Source organism: Pseudorasbora parva, chromosome 17 (assembly GCF_024679245.1).
Source record: "Pseudorasbora parva isolate DD20220531a chromosome 17, ASM2467924v1, whole genome shotgun sequence".
Taxonomy (NCBI): domain Eukaryota; kingdom Metazoa; phylum Chordata; class Actinopteri; order Cypriniformes; family Gobionidae; genus Pseudorasbora; species Pseudorasbora parva.
In genome coordinates, this window is record NC_090188.1 from 33974447 (window position 1) to 33993151 (window position 18705).

General features: G+C 40.9%; 1 protein-coding gene across 1 annotated transcript; it reads right to left on the minus strand.

Moving 5' to 3' along the window:
• Positions 1–1011: 1011 nt before the first annotated feature.
• On the minus strand, positions 1012–5355 carry calm2a (calmodulin 2a (phosphorylase kinase, delta)). The gene is made up of 6 exons (XM_067421408.1): positions 5228–5355; positions 4299–4329; positions 2347–2490; positions 2153–2259; positions 1944–2079; positions 1012–1769 (listed from the first exon to the last, which is right to left on the minus strand). The coding sequence occupies exons 1-6, from the start codon at positions 5228–5230 to the stop codon at positions 1741–1743; spliced, it is 450 nt and encodes a 149-aa protein (XP_067277509.1). The 5' UTR covers positions 5231–5355; the 3' UTR covers positions 1012–1740.
• Positions 5356–18705: the final 13350 nt, after the last annotated feature.

Consider the following 18705-nt stretch of genomic DNA (forward strand, 5'->3'; position numbering starts at 1 on the left):
ATTCTCTGAACAAATATTTAAAATTACAATGTGAGACAATATATACTTAATTTTATTCAAGCCCAAGTTATCTGGGCTGCTATCCACAAATATACTGTATGTAAACATGTTTTATTTTCTCCTAAAGTATTAAATTAGTTAAACTTGAATTTAAAGTTCTACATTAAATCTCCCAATCTTTGAAACGGATTTGTCTAGGTTGGTGACCTATAATGAGTTTTATTATTCATATAATTTGTTGTACATAAGAGGCATATGACACATCCGCTTGTAAGGGTTTGTCACACATGAATAACACAGCAGAAGCTGTGAAGTAGAGAAGGCAGCTCTCTCTGGGAGTTTAGGGCAGAATGTTCTGCTCTGTTGCTAGGTGACCAGGAACACATGCTTCTAACAAGCAACTGAAGGACCCAGTGTTTACTGTTTGTCAGAGCTGTCTGCTGTACCAGTGCACTTCAGCACTGACATACCATGAATAACCAAGCCATGCTTCAGTTTACTGCTGTCATTGTAATAAGCTCTTGGGAAAAAAAAAAAAAAAAAACCTCTAAACATTTACGCCTCATGTGAAGAGATGGGCATATACTTTATAGCTGTGTAATAACTATATTATAACAGCAGAAATACTGGCACATGCATCAAAACCAACTAGACTCTGATAAACCCAGCCAAATTTCTGAATAGAACAATCTCATGGGGAAAAGGATGACTTTTACAACAATTGTCATTCAAGATTACTTTAATGAGCTTTTGTTTGACATCGAGGCTTCACCCCAATCCTATCCTGTGAATACACATTGTACTTTGTCCAGCTGAGTCAGAGATGCGTTGTATAATGATTTACAAATGAATAATCTTAACTATTACAATAAATAGTGTAAACAACCCGGTTAAGGAAACTAGTTAACGGTTTCAAACTTGTAAAATCAGCTCTGGGATGCATAATGATTAACAGAAGAGCTTGTAATCAGAGGGCTAAATAATGTAATCGCAAACAAAGAAACTTTTCAATATGGGTAAATAGTCAATTTTATTGGAAAACAAATATACAACTTGGAATGGACTATCTGAGGCATGACAATGCCATTAAGCGGCTTAAAAAAAGAAGAAAAAGAAAGAAAAAGTAAAAGAAATTATGTGAATAAGTGATTAGAACATTAAAAAGCACTGTAAGATTCAAACAAGTTCTTAGTATAGAACAGCAGATACAAAAAGAGTTTATGTACGAGTATCTTGTAGATACACCCGTCTTTTTTTTTTGCAGTAGTGCAATGCTGAGAAATTTCATATATATATATATATATATATATATATATATATATATATATATATATATATATATATATATATATATATATATATATCTTTGTCCATAGTCCATGCAGAGTTACTCCTCTACATTGTTGCCATGCCAACGTCACTGCCAGAAGACAACCAGCTGGCAGGTCTCCACTCTTGCTACGCATGAGGAGGGCAGACAGACGTGGACGTGTATGTTTTTGCACGTCACAACCCCCTCTTCGCGGCAACAAGCACCTGATCGTGTAACCGCACCGCCACTCCAAAAACACGATGACAGCAAAAGAAAGGGACATGAGGACTGAAGATCCTATGCAGTTTACATGCAGTTCCTTTGGACAGCCGGGAGGAGGAAGGGGAGGGGACTTAACATTTTACAGATAAATTAAACAGAAAAAAAGGCAAATTATTTATAGAAGAGAGAGGATCTGTACAAGGCCTTCATTTCGCCGTCATCATCTGTACAAATTCTGTGGAGACATAGAACGGGTTAGTCCGTTTCTGAATGGTGACCAGATTTCTTACATGAACTAAAGAGGCACCCTGACACCATATCCTATCCAGCTACGACTGTGCCAACAGACATCTTATTGATCCAAAAGTCCCACTCCGCATAACAGACGTCATAAAATAACATAACTCACCTTCGTAGTTAACCTGTCCGTCTCCATCAATGTCTGCTTCTCGGATCATCTCATCAACCTCCTCGTCGGTCAACTTCTCTCCAAGATTTGTCATGACGTGACGTAATTCAGCTGCGCTGATGTAGCCATTCCCGTCCTAAAGCACAGGATATCCAGGTCAGTGACTGCACGTGACTTTGTGTCTTATTCTGCAACTGGACAAGCTTTACCTTATCAAAGACACGGAAGGCTTCTCTGATCTCCTCCTCGCTGTCTGTGTCCTTCATCTTCCTCGCCATCATAGTCAGGAACTCTGGGAAGTCTATCGTGCCATTTCCTATGCAGAAAGCAAAAGGATTCAGTTCAGACAAACCCCAAATTTTAACCATTCACATGGGTGGAGAATGCATGTGGCCATCCTCACCATCAGCATCCACTTCGTTGATCATGTCTTGCAGTTCGGCCTCTGTTGGGTTCTGTCCGAGAGAGCGCATGACAGTGCCCAGCTCTTTGGTTGTGATGGTACCATCGCCGTCCTTGTCAAAGAGTGAGAAAGCCTCTTTGAATTCTGTGAAGGGCGACAGATAAATGGAATAGGATCTTCTATTAACAGAGTCTCCCAAAGATAAACACTGAACACAAAAGACACACAGAGGAACCAGTGGGGCCAGTTCCAAAAAAGGGATGCCCAAATACACTTTCAAAACAAGCTCTTTCAAATATTAATGCAAAAGGAGCTTGAGCTCAACCATAGAGCATTTAAAGTTAACATGAAATGTAAGATGACCCTATTTACTTTAGCGTGTTCCTGGTCAGGTGTCTGTTATTCAAAAAAAAAAAAAAACTTTTGCAATAGCTATGAAGCAACTCTGCATTTTGGCTGGTGTAATAAATACATTTTCAAACTCCAGGCTTCATTCTGAAAAGTAACCCAGCCGATTACTACTGGAAAGCAACATGTATAATAAATAAAACAGGTTGCAAACTACTTTAAAATTCAGGGTCCGAGACCACCACACACAGACAGCCAAAGAGCATAACGGCAAATTTAGGCAGTCTTTAAAAAGCAGTTTGTACATACTCGATGAACAAAAGAGTCAATGCAAAGGGAGGGGTCTTCATTGCTACAACAGTCTGTAATTACCAGTTTATTATGCAAGACAGACACAGGAAGAACATGTTTGACACCAAAACTAGAACAGGCTTGAACAACTACAATGGAAAAAGTCATAGATATCAATCCCTCTAAAGAGAAATGTGACGTCTGTTTATGTAAAAACGCCACTACAATTGCCTGTCCTCACATAAATGAAACCTTACTCTGTCTCTATGCAAACTATCAACTCCGAGGCACCGTTTCTATGGAGATCCAGCACTGTGACCTCACTCTGTTCCTATGGAGACCCACTGAACCATATGGAGATCCAGTGCTGTGACCCCATTGAGCGGATATAGGATCTAGACTTCGGAGCAGTATGGAAACTGCTGTGACCTCACACAATCTCCAGGGAAACACTCTTTGGAGACTATGTCTCGATGGATAAACCACCATGACCTCATTGTCACTATGGAGACAGACCACAATGACCTATATGGTTTCAGAGCATTTCTGTTTGAGGTTCTCTACTGTAATCGCACAACCATGATCAGAAGCATTAGGCAAAATAAGAAAGTTGATCCTGAAAGTGTGAGGTTTTCACCAAAGTATAAAGTATTTCTTCCAAAGTACTCAGAGTAACACTGAACTTGCATGCGATACAAGAAATATGAATCTCAGCTCACCTAAAATAAAAATTCTGTTGTCATAAAACAAGCACATATCTATTAAATTCGAGACAAAGAGATAAGTGGGGGAAAAAATAAATATAAAGACTATGTAAACCATTAAAATTACCCAAAGAATCCAAAACACCTTGTAAATGTATTATAACGACATCAAGAACATCACGTCCCACCAAAGTAACACGTCCATCATGATACTAGAATCAGGTCAGACTCAGAAATGACTCAAAACGAGCCAGCAGCCAGTGAAACTGTAACTTCACATCAAAGCCATTGAGATGTTTAGTCCAGCAGGGGACACACCCTTGTTCCTCAGTGCCTGCAGTTACTAACTCTCTCCAACAGAGAAGGGTGTGATCATCGAAAACTATAACTGGCCCCAGGAAATTACTCAACCACTTAGTTTTACACGATTCCCACCACAACAACCTGTCCATTAATTTGGGGAATTTGTCCCAAGTCTCAGGGCTCGCCATAAAAGGAAATGATATAAATCCACAGAGAGAAGGGAGGAGGGAGGACGGCGAAGAGGGGAAACCACGGGAATCCACACCACTGACCATGTGCCAGTGGACGGAGGAGGGGATTTCTTACCGGCAATCTGTTCTTCTGTCAACTGATCAGCCTGCAAAGGAGAAAAAGAGAAGACATTACCAACAATTATGCATGAAGCATTATTAACCTATATTGGTCAACCATTAATTTTAGTATTGGTGGTTTAAAACCTGGGCATCATAAAGGATCTGATTAACTTCTATTTAAAAGAACAATTCACCCTCAAAATTTGATGTTGGTCATAATGACAGTCTCAGCGTCCATTCACCTTTCTTATGGGGTAAAAAAAAAAAGATGAAATGGAAGTAAACTCAGACTGAGACTGTCAGTGTCTAACATCTCCTTTTGTGTTCCAAAGAAGAAAGTCAGCCAGTTGTATTGGTTTGTAACAACATGGGAATGAATAAAAGACTATTTTCATTTTGAGGTGAACTTTACCGTTGATGCTAACTGCAGAAGGTGGCGCAGTCCCTCTCCACCGCTTACATGTCTTTGTAATTTATTGCTTTATTCATGAATAGATCATTGAATTTAAAGCACCACAGACATCCAATGCTTTCCATACGTGTTTGATAACGAGCACATACTTAAACATAAGCTTGTGCAAGAGAAATGCGCCATATTTGCAGGTGACGTACCCCGTTTAAACTGTATTAGCTATCAATGAAGCTTTTCCAAGCTGTTGCTTTAAATGATTTCATGTTACAGCAAACATTTAATATTCAACTGATATCCCCCTGTGAAATTAAACGAATACACTTATATAAAACCCAAGCAGAAGACTACCTGTCATTAAAACGAATGACTCCCCATACATTCAATGAGAACATATTCATATAACTTACTCAATACCAACGAACTGTACGTTATGCTGTCTGTTATGCTCATTATTTTAAGTATACTGTCTATAATGACTACATTTTGTACCAAATAAACAGTGACGTTAACACACAACAGTTTTTACTCACCATCGCGCTGTTTTAACAGATGTATTTCCACACAGAACAACAGTCCGCAGCTGGCAAACAAACAGGATGCAATCTTACAGGGCTTGACGCGCCTTTAATGGTCGCTTATAAACCCCTCCCCCTGCTTTCTCTCCATCCGCCAACACACTTCCTTCCCTATCAGAAACGATCGTCAAAAATTTCACAATTGTGATGCGTGAGCGTGCAGTACAGAGTACCGTGAATTTTATACGATATCGACGTCTTTAAATCGCGAAGATGTATGCTATACAGTGAGGGGGGGCTTGTTTTGAGTGGAACTAGCTAACCGGCGGAGTCATACATTCTGCTAAAGTGTGATGCGTCAATCGCAGTACTGTACGTTATGGCTAGGAGAGGCGGCTTCTGATTGGCCCATTTGTACCCGCAATGCGTCACTCGCTATGATCCGAGTAGAGCTGCATTCCCGACTAGACTCACTCACTACTACACATCAGGGTCAGATATTAACCAGGGCTCATGGCAGGATTGCATTGGAAATTGACAAATGTGTGAAACTATCTAAACTATTTGGGCACAAATGTTCCAGAAGTATATTCTTCTTCTTTTGTTTTCTTTTTATCTGTAAAATTTTATTTTAACATTTTTCTAGACCTATGAGTATTACTTTATATGTTGAAGTAGGCTACTAGACAAAAATTGACACGATGCTATGAATAGCCTAAATAGGCTACTGCCCATAAATAATACATTAAATATGACTAAATGAATATTAATAAAATTCCTTAATTTATGACACTGCAACATACAGGTGAATGCACCCTATAATCAAGTGGGATTCATAGATTGTAGCATTTAAGCATCAAGGGATCTCAGGCATATTTGGATAATTTTTATTTTATTTCGATGACCCCATAAGCAATTATTTAGGGGGGGGAAAAGGTTAAAGTTGATTAAATTATTCAATACAATCATTATGCAAGAATGTCACATTTGCCTAAGGATTGAGAGGACCAAATATAATACATTATTGATAATTAAACCATCAAAAATAATATAGGTCAACTAATATAGCCCAAATATTGTGGGGAACATGTCACTCTCAATAGTTAGCACCATGCATAAAAATTAACTAAATGGACAGACTGGGCATGTTTAGACTGAGCATTATGTGCAGCCTAATATTATGCCTTCAATGTAATCAATTAAATAAAACAAATGGTTGACCCGATCCAGCTCTGTTAAAAGGATTTGAAAATTAGTTATGCAGTGCAATCCACTTTATTTCTTCATCGGATTGATTTGGCAAGGCTGTCCTGCAAGCTTTACAGAATGTCTGCATGCAATGTTTTATATACGACAAGAAGTATAAAACATGTAGAAGCACTTGTGATGATTCATCAGATCCCATTAATACTATAAATGAATCACCTGAAGTAGAATCAAATTCTGCTTCATATCAATTAAACCAAACAATTAAAGCATTTCATTTCTGTTAGATCCATCCTCATAACAGGTTATGCACTTTACTGACGGTGACTGATGTGTGTATGCTTTTGGTGTGTTGTGTGCAAGCAATTGAGTGTAACATCAGCTGAGACAGGCTCATCTAGCGATATGTCAGATGTGGCATAAGGAGCAGCAGGTTTGTGGGCACACGTGCAGTAGATGCTAGGCCTGCTTGTACTCACTGAATGCTTGAGTATCTGATGGCCTGCTTCTTTATGCTTGGCTGCCTGGCTCTCTCTCCCACTGGCCACCTGTCTCTAGACCAAACCCAGTGAATCTGAAGGAGAGCATGGAAACTTGGGTCAGTGTAAGAATAAAAAGGCTCCAATGGTCCTCGCAGCAAATTACGGTGGGCCCATATATCTTTGACCCATACAATGAAAGTCAGAGTTGTTTTGGACACCATTAACTTTCACTAAATAGAATTCAAAATGTTGTGTTCTGCAGAAGAAAGACAGTCATCATGAGAGTGATTAAAGAATTGCCTCTGTGTTCCCATAATTCGCATGAAATTGTTGATTTGTAAATGGATGCACACATTCACACACAAACAGGAAGCATACCATCGGCATCCAGCCTTACGCACAAACACACACAAGCGCACCATTTAGAGGTCCTTATAAGTAACTGCTTCAGTGACCACTTGGCACTTGCCACCATCTCTGTTTCCTAATCCTCAACACAGTGGCGTCTATTCATTCAAATCTGCTTTTCTACACTGGGATTGCAACTTATAGAAGATTATGCAACAAGGAAAGGAGAAACATCATAAAGGGCCTTGCTATTAATCACAAGGAGGAGAAAAGCTGGATTCAGACTGAGCATGAACGCAGTCTTTAAGTAGAAGAAACAAACAAGTTTGTGACAGTGCGCTGCATGTAAGGGTGTTCTACAAAGGCTTTCTGTGTATAATATTGAATTCTTTCCCATTGGCATATCATTTAAAAAAAATAGCAGCTGCTTCCATCTCTCAGCAACACTGTTTTAGGTCATTACATTACTGATTACTCAATGCGGCATTTCAACCTTGCTAAAAATCCATGATAAGACTCTACATTACCAAGACAGATCCCTCATATAATTGCAACACTCAATGGTGACTCTATGGAGCCAGTTGGTAAAATCATCTCGACGCTGCACCATCTGTTAGAAATAATATTTTTATATTTGACCAAAACAAACAATATGAGACAATTCAAGTAAAAAAAAACTTGTATAGCCACAAATTAATAATTAGCTCTTACGATTTTATAAAAATTAATTATTAATTGGTTCATTTTAAGTAAACTGTTGCCAACATACCTAATGATATAATTTTTTTTGTTAAAGGCTGGAATACACTACACGATTTTTTAAATCTGAACAGATTTCAAAAACACTAGGCATCATACACTTGCCGACTTTGTAAATGGTTACAGAGAAAAGCTGGGCATCATACACTACCAGACTTTAAAAACGTCTGGAACACAAACTGAAACAAGCACTTGGTTGCTAGGAGACGCACGCATGACAGACATAACAACAAGCATGAGATGTGCAGGAGATGAGCGCGGTAATTTTTGAAGCGACTATCTGTGCGCTGAGCAAAAAGTCAACAAAAAGAGCCAAAACGCACTAGACGTGGCCAGTAATGGTCAGATTACAGCGGGAGTTAGAGGAAGTGTTTTTCTGTGCTGATGAGTCAAAATATTGAGTCTAATCTGTAAGCGCGTTCTGTTCATTTATTGTTTTTTATTTTATTTTATTGCAACACATGTATAGAGGACATCGGATTCATGAATAAATAGATAATTAAATCATTTATTTATTTATAACATTGAGTTTTTCATTAAATAAACACTGTTGTTCGAAGAAGCACACATGCTCTGGTGTGGATTTGTTTGGAACTACTTTCGTTGACAATATATAAGTTACTTATACAATAGTTTTGCTGTTTTGATTCCTACTCGAGTCTCACACAGACAAGATGCGTGAGCATCGAGTAACGCGACCTTGTTTACGTTATTAAATAATCTGTTAACATTTATTGTAATAGGCCTACAATTAATAATTCACAGCTATTGACGCGCTTTGTCCACGTTTAAACACGTGACGTTATCCCGGGAAAGCGTTAATGTAAAACCCGTAGGCTAATGGTAAGTGACATAATGAATAAATTAAGACAAATGTTTACCTCAGAATTTGGTTTGCGAAATATTATTAGTATTATTATTTGTCTTTGCTGTATCAATAGGCTAGCCAGACAAGCCAGACCCACATCAAGATGTTTGGTCTGGAAACTCACCATAGACAGGGCGCAATCCGAGGGGCGGGATAAACGGTTGTCTTTCAAACTCCCTCTGCACGCGATAGGATAGCGCTACACCAACCAGAGCAATGAAGGTGAAGCAGAGCTCGCTGACTGATTAAACATTCGCTGTATCCGGTCGGCTAAACTCTGAACACATCTTCCCTTTTTAAGAATGACTTCAGTGCCGTTCTTTGTTCTTTTCTCAGAGAAAAGCTCAACTCCAAGTCTTCCAGGATTGCGGTCAAAGCTGATTCAAAAGACCGCCGCCGTTCACCAGTTTCTGTGATTACTAGAAGCACGCAAACGCAACTCGGCCGTCGTCATTATGGCCCCGCCCGCCGACTCTATACATGATGTGATTGGGGAGTCCAGATTCTGAGGAATACAGCTCAGACGTGTATTGAGAGTTCCTAGACGATACTTGCGGGCAAATTAAATTTGCTGCCGCTAGGGTGCGTCTAGATTTCTAGGCTATCAATAGGCTATATATTATTTAACATGAAGTATATGGCTTCCCTGTAAATGTACAGCAGCGGGCGACGCGTCAGACACGCTTCTGGTGTGCAAAGACAGACCCTGCGTCTCAATCAGCTCCTTAGTTCACTAGTCAGGGCACTGATCAGGACATAAGTCAATGGGCTGACTCCCTGATCAGTGCCTGCCCCTGACAACTGAACTAGGGAGCTAATTGAGACGCACCTAGAGAAAACGGCAGGCAGCCCCACGCAACAGAAACGCCACGCTCACGCCACGCTTACAGGCAAAATCGATATTAGGCTATGTTGTTTTTTATTATTACAATTAGGCCTATATCCGCATTTATTTTAACCTACAGACTTTCAAACATAAACTTGTCATTTATTAATATGTATTCGTGTGAAAATGACAAAAATCAGCTTTTTTTCTTTGTCTACTACCGGTAACAGTTGTCATCCACATTATAGAGACACTCGCGACACCTGCCACAGCTGAATACGTTTTTCTTCCGTGGTGGAGTTCCACTTTGTGATCCTGCTGCTGGTCTCCGTTTCTTGTTTGTTGATTTTCGTTGGCTTGTAGTCAGTAATTTTCCGGTTTCAGTAGCGATGCGTCATGTGTTCTAAAATCGGCTCAAAATATCAAACATAACAAATATCAAAACCATATCAAAGTCTATGGCCATGATATACTACGCGATTTTTCATGGAATCTGTCGGTTTAAATCTGAAGACTGGCTCTGACTTTTGTCAACTAGCGTCAACTTGTTCAGATTCTAAATCGGGGGAAAATCGGGGCAAAAATCGGGTAGTGTATTACAGCTTTTAATAGTGCACTATACTAAAACAAAGTAACAAATTACCACAATGTAGTCATAAATTAACTAAAACGAGGGAACAAATAATGTGCGGGGCTATTACATCCATAAAATAGCTCTCGGGAGTCGTTGCCAATATCTGAAGTGTAAACTGACTTTCCAATCACACAAAACATCTGCAAAGCTCCTAGCTGATTGTTATTTTTGTTGCAGGGACTATTTTTTACTAGCGGAAGGATGCCACTTAATTTACTAATGCTTGTCACGCCCTCACAATCATCCATCACTGCCACGCCCACTTGTTCCCCATCACCATCATTCTGAACACCTGGGCACCATCACCAGTCACCACTATATCTACCCGGCTCACCTTCACTCCCATTGTCTGGTCTGGCACCGAACCCACCATTGACTACCTGTCCTTCCAAGAAGCCCTCATCTGTACCCATCTTTGTCTTTATATTTGTCTTTATCGTCATCGTCATCATCTTCGGCTTCTCCTTCATCGTCGTCTTCACCATCATCGTCCTTCGTCTGAGTGTCACCTTCCACCTAAGTATCTCCTGTGTTCGGAACCTCTGATAATAAGCCTTGCACTTGCACTAATTCCTCTGTGTCCTGATCTGTGTCTGACAGAAGACCAGGCCAAATGCAGAGATCTTCGGACACAGGCGGGGACCGCACTGCAGACCACTTCACTACGCTGGTTCACACTGTACGGTCCTCACTGGTTCACGACACTCCCTCCACCGCTACTCAAGCTAGCATGTTATCACCTACACCACCGCCACCCGTTACTTTGTCAGCTTGCTGCCTGCTGCCTGCCAGCTGCAGGTCCCATGGCCCGGCCAGCGACCTACAGCAGCACAGGGGAGGATTGCAATGGGTTTCTCTTGCAATGTTCCCTGTATATGGAAGCAAACGCTCATCTGTTCCACAGTGAGAGAGGCCGGGTGGCATTTATCATCTCATTGCTCTCAGGCAGAGCCCTACAGTGGGCACAGTCGCTATGGGAAGCGAATACCCCTGTCATCGGCTCAACCACCGCCTTCTGCACTCATCTAAAAGAGGTATTTGGTCAACAAACTGCCAAATTATCTGTCCATGATCAACTGTTTTCTATTAACCAATGCAAACGAGAGACAACGAGTTCCTTTGCATTGCGCTTCCACACTGGCCTGTATGAACGGATGGAATTAATCAGCCCTCGTCACCGCCTTTCGCCACGGCCTCCTCTCTGAAATCAAGCAACTCATTGTGGTCTACGAGGACACCGTGGGCTTGGAAGCCCTCATCCAGAAAACCATCCGTGTGTCTCAACAGTTATCTGCCTGTGGCCTCTCCTCACCCGCTGCCGATCCTCCGCCCGCTTAAAAAACATCTGTCGCACCTCCAGCACCTGAACCCATGCAGAACGACTCATACCATCTAACAACCACCAAACGCCAACGCAGGATCTCACAATATCTGTGCCTGTATTGTGGGGGAGATGGACATGGCATTACGACCTGCCCTGTGCGACCCACTCGGCCCGCGGTGAGTACCATCCAATTACCTCCATTAACAGCAAACCTTACTAAGATGCCAGTATTCGTTTGTAATTCCCACTCATCTGTTGCAGCACAAGCCCTCATCGACTCCGGGTCAGCGGGAAACTTCATCGGACAGCAAACCCTCAAAAAGCTAACCTCCCAACGTCAATGTTGTCCCGTTGACCTCAGAATCACCACCATTCAGGCTAAACCGCTGGGCCGAGGTCGTGTCCGCCATTTCTCCCCCACTCTTACACTACGCGTTGGTCATCTGCATGAGGAAACCATCAAGTTAATGGTGCTGAAGGAGTCAACCGCAGACATCATCTTGGGACGCCCCTGGCTTATATTACACCAGCCGCAGATCCGCTGGTCCACCGGAGAGATCCTGCAATGGGGTGAGAACTGCTTTGATCGTTGTATTCATCGTCCTCGCCGAAAAGGTCCATCCTCATCAACAGTTCCTTCATCATTACCTTTCCAGTCCACCTCAGGAGAGTCCCGAAACTCAAGTAAACGTGGCCATTCCCCCAGCTTACCGGGCGTTCCAGAATGTCTTCAGTAAGCGGTTGGCTACCAAACTACCGTCCCATCGGCCATGGGACTGCGCCATCGACCTCCTGCCTGGGGCCACTCTACCGAAGGGCCTCGTATATCCTCTGTCCATCCCGGAACAGACGGCCATAGAGGAGTATGTGCACGAAGCGCTACAACAAGGGTTCATCCGTCCATCGACCTCCTCTGCCGCTTCAAGCTTTTTCTTCGTGGCCAAGAAGGACGGAGGCTTGCGGCTGTATATCGACTACCATCACCTTAATTCTCAGACTGTCAAATTTAGTTATCCTCTTACTCTGGTCCCATCCGCTCTGGAACAGCTCCGTGGGGCCACCATATTCTCCAAGCTTGATCTCAGAAGTGCCTACAACCTCATTCGCATTCGCAAGGGAGACGAGTGGAAGACAGCCTTCATCACTCCCTCAGGTCACTATGAATATCGGGTGTTGACGTATAGGCTGTCCAACTCACCCTTCATCTTCCAAAATTACATGAATGAGGTATTTTGTGAATTCTTAAACAAGTTTGTCATCGTCTACATCGACGATATCCTCATCTATTCTAGTGACCTGAGGTAGCATGAGGAGCATGTCTGTCAATTCCTGCAAAAACTCAGAGACCATCACTTTTATCCCAAGCTCGAGAAGTGCAAGTTCCACGTCACCACTGGCCAGTTTATTGGGTTCATCATAGACAACCATGGAGTCAAGATGGACCAGAGGAAGGTGGACACCATCACACATTGGCCTCAGCCCACGACCAACAAAGAGCTGCAGCACTTTCTGGGATTCGCCAACTTCTACCGCCGCTTCATAAAGAATTACAGCCTGCTCAGCTCCTCACTCACCTCTCTGCTCCAGAACTGGCCCAAGTCTCTGTCCTGGACTCCATCGGCCACGGAGGCCTTCCACCAATTGAAGAACGCCTTCTAGTCCGTTCCGATCCTAGTCCACCCCAATCCTCATCTTCTATTTATTGTCGAAGTGGATGCCTCATCGACCGGGGTCGGAGCGGTTCTGTCTCAGCGGCAGGGGACACCCTCATGACTCCATCCATGTGGTTTCTTCTCCGAAACTGATTCGAGAGACTGCCGCCGTTCGACAGTTTCTGTGTTTACTAGACAACAGAAGCACGCAAACGCAACTCGGCCGTCGTCATTATTGCCCCGCCCGCCGACTCTGTACACGATGTGATTGGCCCGTCCAGATTCTGAGGAATACAGCTCAGAAGGGTATTGAGAGTTCCTAGACGACACTTGCGGGCAGATTAAATTTGCTGCCGCTAGGGTGCGTCTAGATTTCTAGGCTACCCTGATGGAGTTTTGGTTCCTTGCCACTGTTACCTTTGGCTTGGCTTGCTCAGTTGGGGAGACTAAAACTATAACACTAAAATTATGATCTAAGTTATTCAGCTCAATATACAAATAAAATTAATCAATTAGGTCTTATTCAATTCTATAAACTATAATATTGACCTGCCAACATTGTCGCTATATGATACATTAAAATAAGCTGATAACATCACTGTTTTCTCCAGAACGACTGTACAGCCAAATCAAATTTTGTTACAATATTTTCCTGTTTAACACTGTCAAGCTGCTTTGAAACAATCGTCATTGTAAAAGCGCTATATAAATAAAGTTGATTAATGGATTGATTAATTGATTTCAGTCAAAGTTTCTCTTCTATCAGCTTGAATCAGTCGGTCCATTCTCCTCTGACCTCTAGCATCATCAAGGCATTTTCGCCCACAGGACTGCCGCAAACTGGATGTTTTTCCCTTTTCACACCATTCTTTGTAAAACCTAGAAATGGTTGTGCATGAAAATCCCAGTAACTGAGCAGATACTCAGACCGGCCCGTCTGGCACCAACAACCATGTCACGCTCAACATTCCTTAAATCACCTTTCTTTCCCATTCTGACATTCAGTTTTGGAGTTCAGGAGATTCCCTGCGTCCCAATTCGCATACTATCCATCCTAAATAGTATTCGAAAATAGAATTAGTATGTCCCAAATCGTAGTATGTTGAAAAGAGTATTCCAAAGATTCCCGGATGGTTTACTATTTCCGGTCCGAATTCACAGTATGGATTGATGGGCACTCTAACGGCTGATATTGCCCACAACCCACTGCGAGTTGGACGAGGATTCGATTAGAACTACAAACGCGGATAAAAAGCGTTAATAAACTACAAACATGACGGATGTGCGAGTTCGACGGTTAAGTAGAGAAGTTTAGATAAAGGGGTTTGAGTGACCAACTATCAATATTTAACCTGACAAAAATATATTTATTCAGTGTTGTCCACATTATATTTCACCTGCAGCAGCATTGTGAACTTTTGTAATGACACGTTTGGCCATTAACTTTTAAATGCATCATTATATTTAAACTTCAAACACATGAGGAGAGTCTCTGCATTAAAGATCCACAAATGGCAGATCAACGAGCGGCTACATTTCTCTCCGATACGGTAGGAGATTAAACTGAATGTGGAGGATTTGAACTGTGACGAATCTGACGATGATTGACAGGGCAGATAAACGGTGACGGGATGCATCTAACTAAGCGACAGAGTCCGTTAAAGATGGCGAAGTAGTATGTCCCGAAACTTGCATACTTTTCTGCTACACACTCAAAAGTATATACTTTTTCTTCACAAAAAGAGTACATACTTTTAGGACGTAGTATAAGTAGGCGAATTGGGACGCAGCAATTGTCTTGACCAGGACCACACCCCTTATTGCATTGAAGCAACTGCCATGTGATTAGTTGATTAGATAATTGCATTAATGATAAATTGAACAGGTGTTCCTAATAATCCTTTAGGTGAGTGTACATATAGTTATGACTGAAAGAGCTGCAGGCACTGTGCAACAATATCTGTCTCTTAAGATAAAAGGATGATAAATAAAAAATCTATTAATATCTGCCAAATGTATATACTTTTGAGATATTGTCATGAAAGAACCAATTGTGGGTGTTAAGAATCTTGTGCTATTTTAAGTTAATGTAGCAGTATGCAGTGAACATGTTTAAACGTAAACCTGCATGACGTGTTTGCCCTACAATCGTTTTGGGTAGTGCATGAGCGATGGTACCATACGTGGGCTGGAGTGTGAAGGCAAGGCGTTGATGTATACTTCTCTACATGTGTTGTTCTCCTAAAATGACTCACTCTTCCCCTGTTTTCCAAGCATATTTATTCACTCAGCACTCAAATCTTCTCTTGTAAAGCATGTAGAATTGTGGCACTTCAATGAAAGGAGGCCATCTTTGCCATAGAACATTCCAGATCTAGAGCTCAAAACAAAAGATGACTCTCATACCTTGAGCATTAACAGGCAAGTCAATGCAAGTCTACACAGGGAAAGGCATTCAAAAGGCATTGCAGAACACCTTCTTACAGGAAATATGCAGCAGATTTCTCCTCTTAAGGGCAAATGTTCAGTCTGCAGGAGTCTTTAACAAAAGGGCTGTGGGTGTGTATACTGAGGCCAGAGCAGGTGTCTGGGTGTAGATGTCCGCCTGTGTAACTGGAGGTTGTGTCGTCTTTAATTTATGAAGCCTGCCCATGCTGGAGGGGATAGAGTTGGTTTTCAGGGGCGTATGAGGATGTTAAACTCTAACAAGAACGAACAGTGTTCTGATAGTAGTAGTATATAATTGTTGCACCTGTTTCTACCATGGTTTAAATTGTTTTGATTTACATACCACTCCTGTAACATTTGAGTCCAAACATGATGAAATTTAAAAACTTAAACTTAAAAACAAATGGGTTTAAAGTAGAAGTGTAGTTTATTAAACAAAGCATCTCATGTAATCCAAGTAAACTCAATGAAGCAGTGTGCAAAGCAGCACTAACACAAAAAATACTGACAATGAGTAGAAGGAAATGAGGAACTTAAATACACAATGATATAATGAACTCAAGGACTAACAAGTGTAAACTTGAAATTAATATTCATGGGAACTAATGACTGGCGGGAACAAAGGAACACAGGTTTGCTAACTAAGCAAACTAAGGTTGCGTCCGAAATCGTATACTTCCTTACTTTATAGCAGGTTTATAAAACTTGATAAAAACAAAAGAGGTCTGTCTGAATCCACAGTATATGGATGACCTACTACTTCCGGGTAGATTCTCAAGTGTGTAGCCTATTTGATGGACAATTTATCCTACTAGGCCACGGGGGAGGATTTGTGAACGGCTACGCAACTGGCGCTGATAGATCATTATGATAACATGGCCAATATAATACGTCCCAGATTACGTTCATACTACACACACTCATACTCTATAGAACATACTTATTTAGTGGCCATGAAATTACTTATTCAAAATAAGTACTTAAAGGTGCAGTGTGTAGTATTAAAAGACTTTACATAATGAATTTTATGCTTTTATTACCTTAGAACGAGCCATTTCTATCTACAGTGGGGCAAAAAGTATTTAGTCAGCCACCAATTGTGCAAGTTCTCCCACTTAAAAAATGAGAGAGGCCTGTCATTTTAATCATAGGTACACTTCAACTATGAGAGACAGAATGAGAAAAAAATCCATAAAATCACATTTTTTAAAAATGTATTTGCAAATTATGGTGGAAAATAAGTATTTGGTCACCTACAACAACAACAAAAAAACAAAAAACAAACTTCTGGCTCTCAGACTTGTAACTTCTTCTTTAAGAGGCTCATCTGTCCTCCACTCATTACCTGTATTAAAGGCACCTGTTTGAACTTGTTATCAGTATAAAGGCACCTGTCCACAAACTCAAACAGTCAGACTTCAAACTCCACTATGGCTAAGATCTTCAAAGCGCTGTTAAAGGACACCAGAAACAAAATTGTAGACCTGTGGCTGGGAAGACTGAATCTAATATTGTAATATGTGTTTCGTTTCTGACACAAGCTGTAAGTGGGCAAGGACAAATCACAGCAGACTGAGCCTTCTGACCAATCCGAGCATAGTTTGCTTACGGAAAAAAAGGGGTTAAGAGAGACTTGATACTTTAGATGCAAGTATACCTACTGTAGGAGACCTCAATTAGGAACGTTTAAAATAGCATAATAGGGAGAATTTAAATCATGGCCAAGACTTACAGTACACAAATTAAAATGAGGGAAATAATTAGTACAACTTAAACTTATACAACTTCAAAAAGAATTAGTAAACTTATCTACTAAAATGAGGGAACTATAAAATGGCCACAAACTACAAAATGGCCACAATTTTGGCCAAAATTGTGGGAATTAATTCTTACTTTCTAACCATGATGTCTATTTATTTTCATGCATGTTATGTGGGGTCCTCATTACAAAAACACTTTACTTTTTTATAGTAAAGTGTACTTTTAATACTTTTTTGTGATTGATATGCGTGCTCACAATTCGAGAGTTGTGAGAGTCTATCAATGCAATTAAACTCTTGTGTGTCAAATAGCTATGTGGGCCAAATAATTTCACCCCTGAGTTTGGTAAAGATTTACAGCCAGATGTTGTTGGATTCATGCAGTTTCTTAAGGGCACTGTTACACTTAGATTGAAAAGCTGTACTCAGCATTACTCGGAGCCCAACTCTGGATTAAATTGTTGGCAAAAAGCAAGTCGAGGGCTTGCAGAAATGACGTAAAGGGGAGATAAGGACGGAGCATGAAAGAGCTTAGTTCACATTCTAAACTTTATAGTTTTATTACTGGAAGATAAATGCTTGCAAAGTGCAGAGTCCAATGGCAGGACCTTAAAGGCAGCAGATAGCTCTTTCCTTTAAGGGTTTACTGCTTCTGTGTGACACATTTTCCAGATTCAATAAGGCGACCTCCAGGTGATATAACTTCATGCCATTAACAATGGGAAAATGGGTGTCAACAAGACACAAAATATTGAGTTTTAATGAATGGAAAAACGGGTTGGGTTCCACTTTATTTTAAGGTGACAGTTACATTGTACTTACTCAAATAAAGTACTGAATAATATTAATCAACTACTATAGAGATACGGTTAGGGTTTGGTTTGGGGTTAGTTATGAATATGAACAATTTACTGTAATAAAGCACTATAATAAGTACTTGAAGTAATGTGTAACTCTCACCAGAAAATAAAGTGTTACGAAGGGTTGTCTATAGAAACCAGTTGTTTCCAGGTAACCTGAAAAGCTGGAACACCTGAGTGATAGTCCTCCGCCCAGGTTACACCTCTTATATGTTATGCAATACAATGAGAGATTTGCATGTAAAAGACTCTCTTGTCTCATGAAAGTTAGAAGCTCATGTTCTCTTTGGGGTCTCACAGACCCCAAGGCTGTTCTGTCAGCTCAG

What these genes read in the sequence shown, in the direction of transcription:
- calm2a (XM_067421408.1), bottom strand. An exon ending in CCTTCCGTGTCTTTGATAAG is followed by an intron (nt 2,080 to 2,152) that starts GTAAAGCTTGTC and finishes CCTGTGCTTTAG; the next exon opens with GACGGGAATGGCTACATCAG. An exon ending in CGGACAGGTTAACTACGAAG is followed by an intron (nt 1,770 to 1,943) that starts GTGAGTTATGTT and finishes ATGTCTCCACAG; the next exon opens with AATTTGTACAGATGATGACG.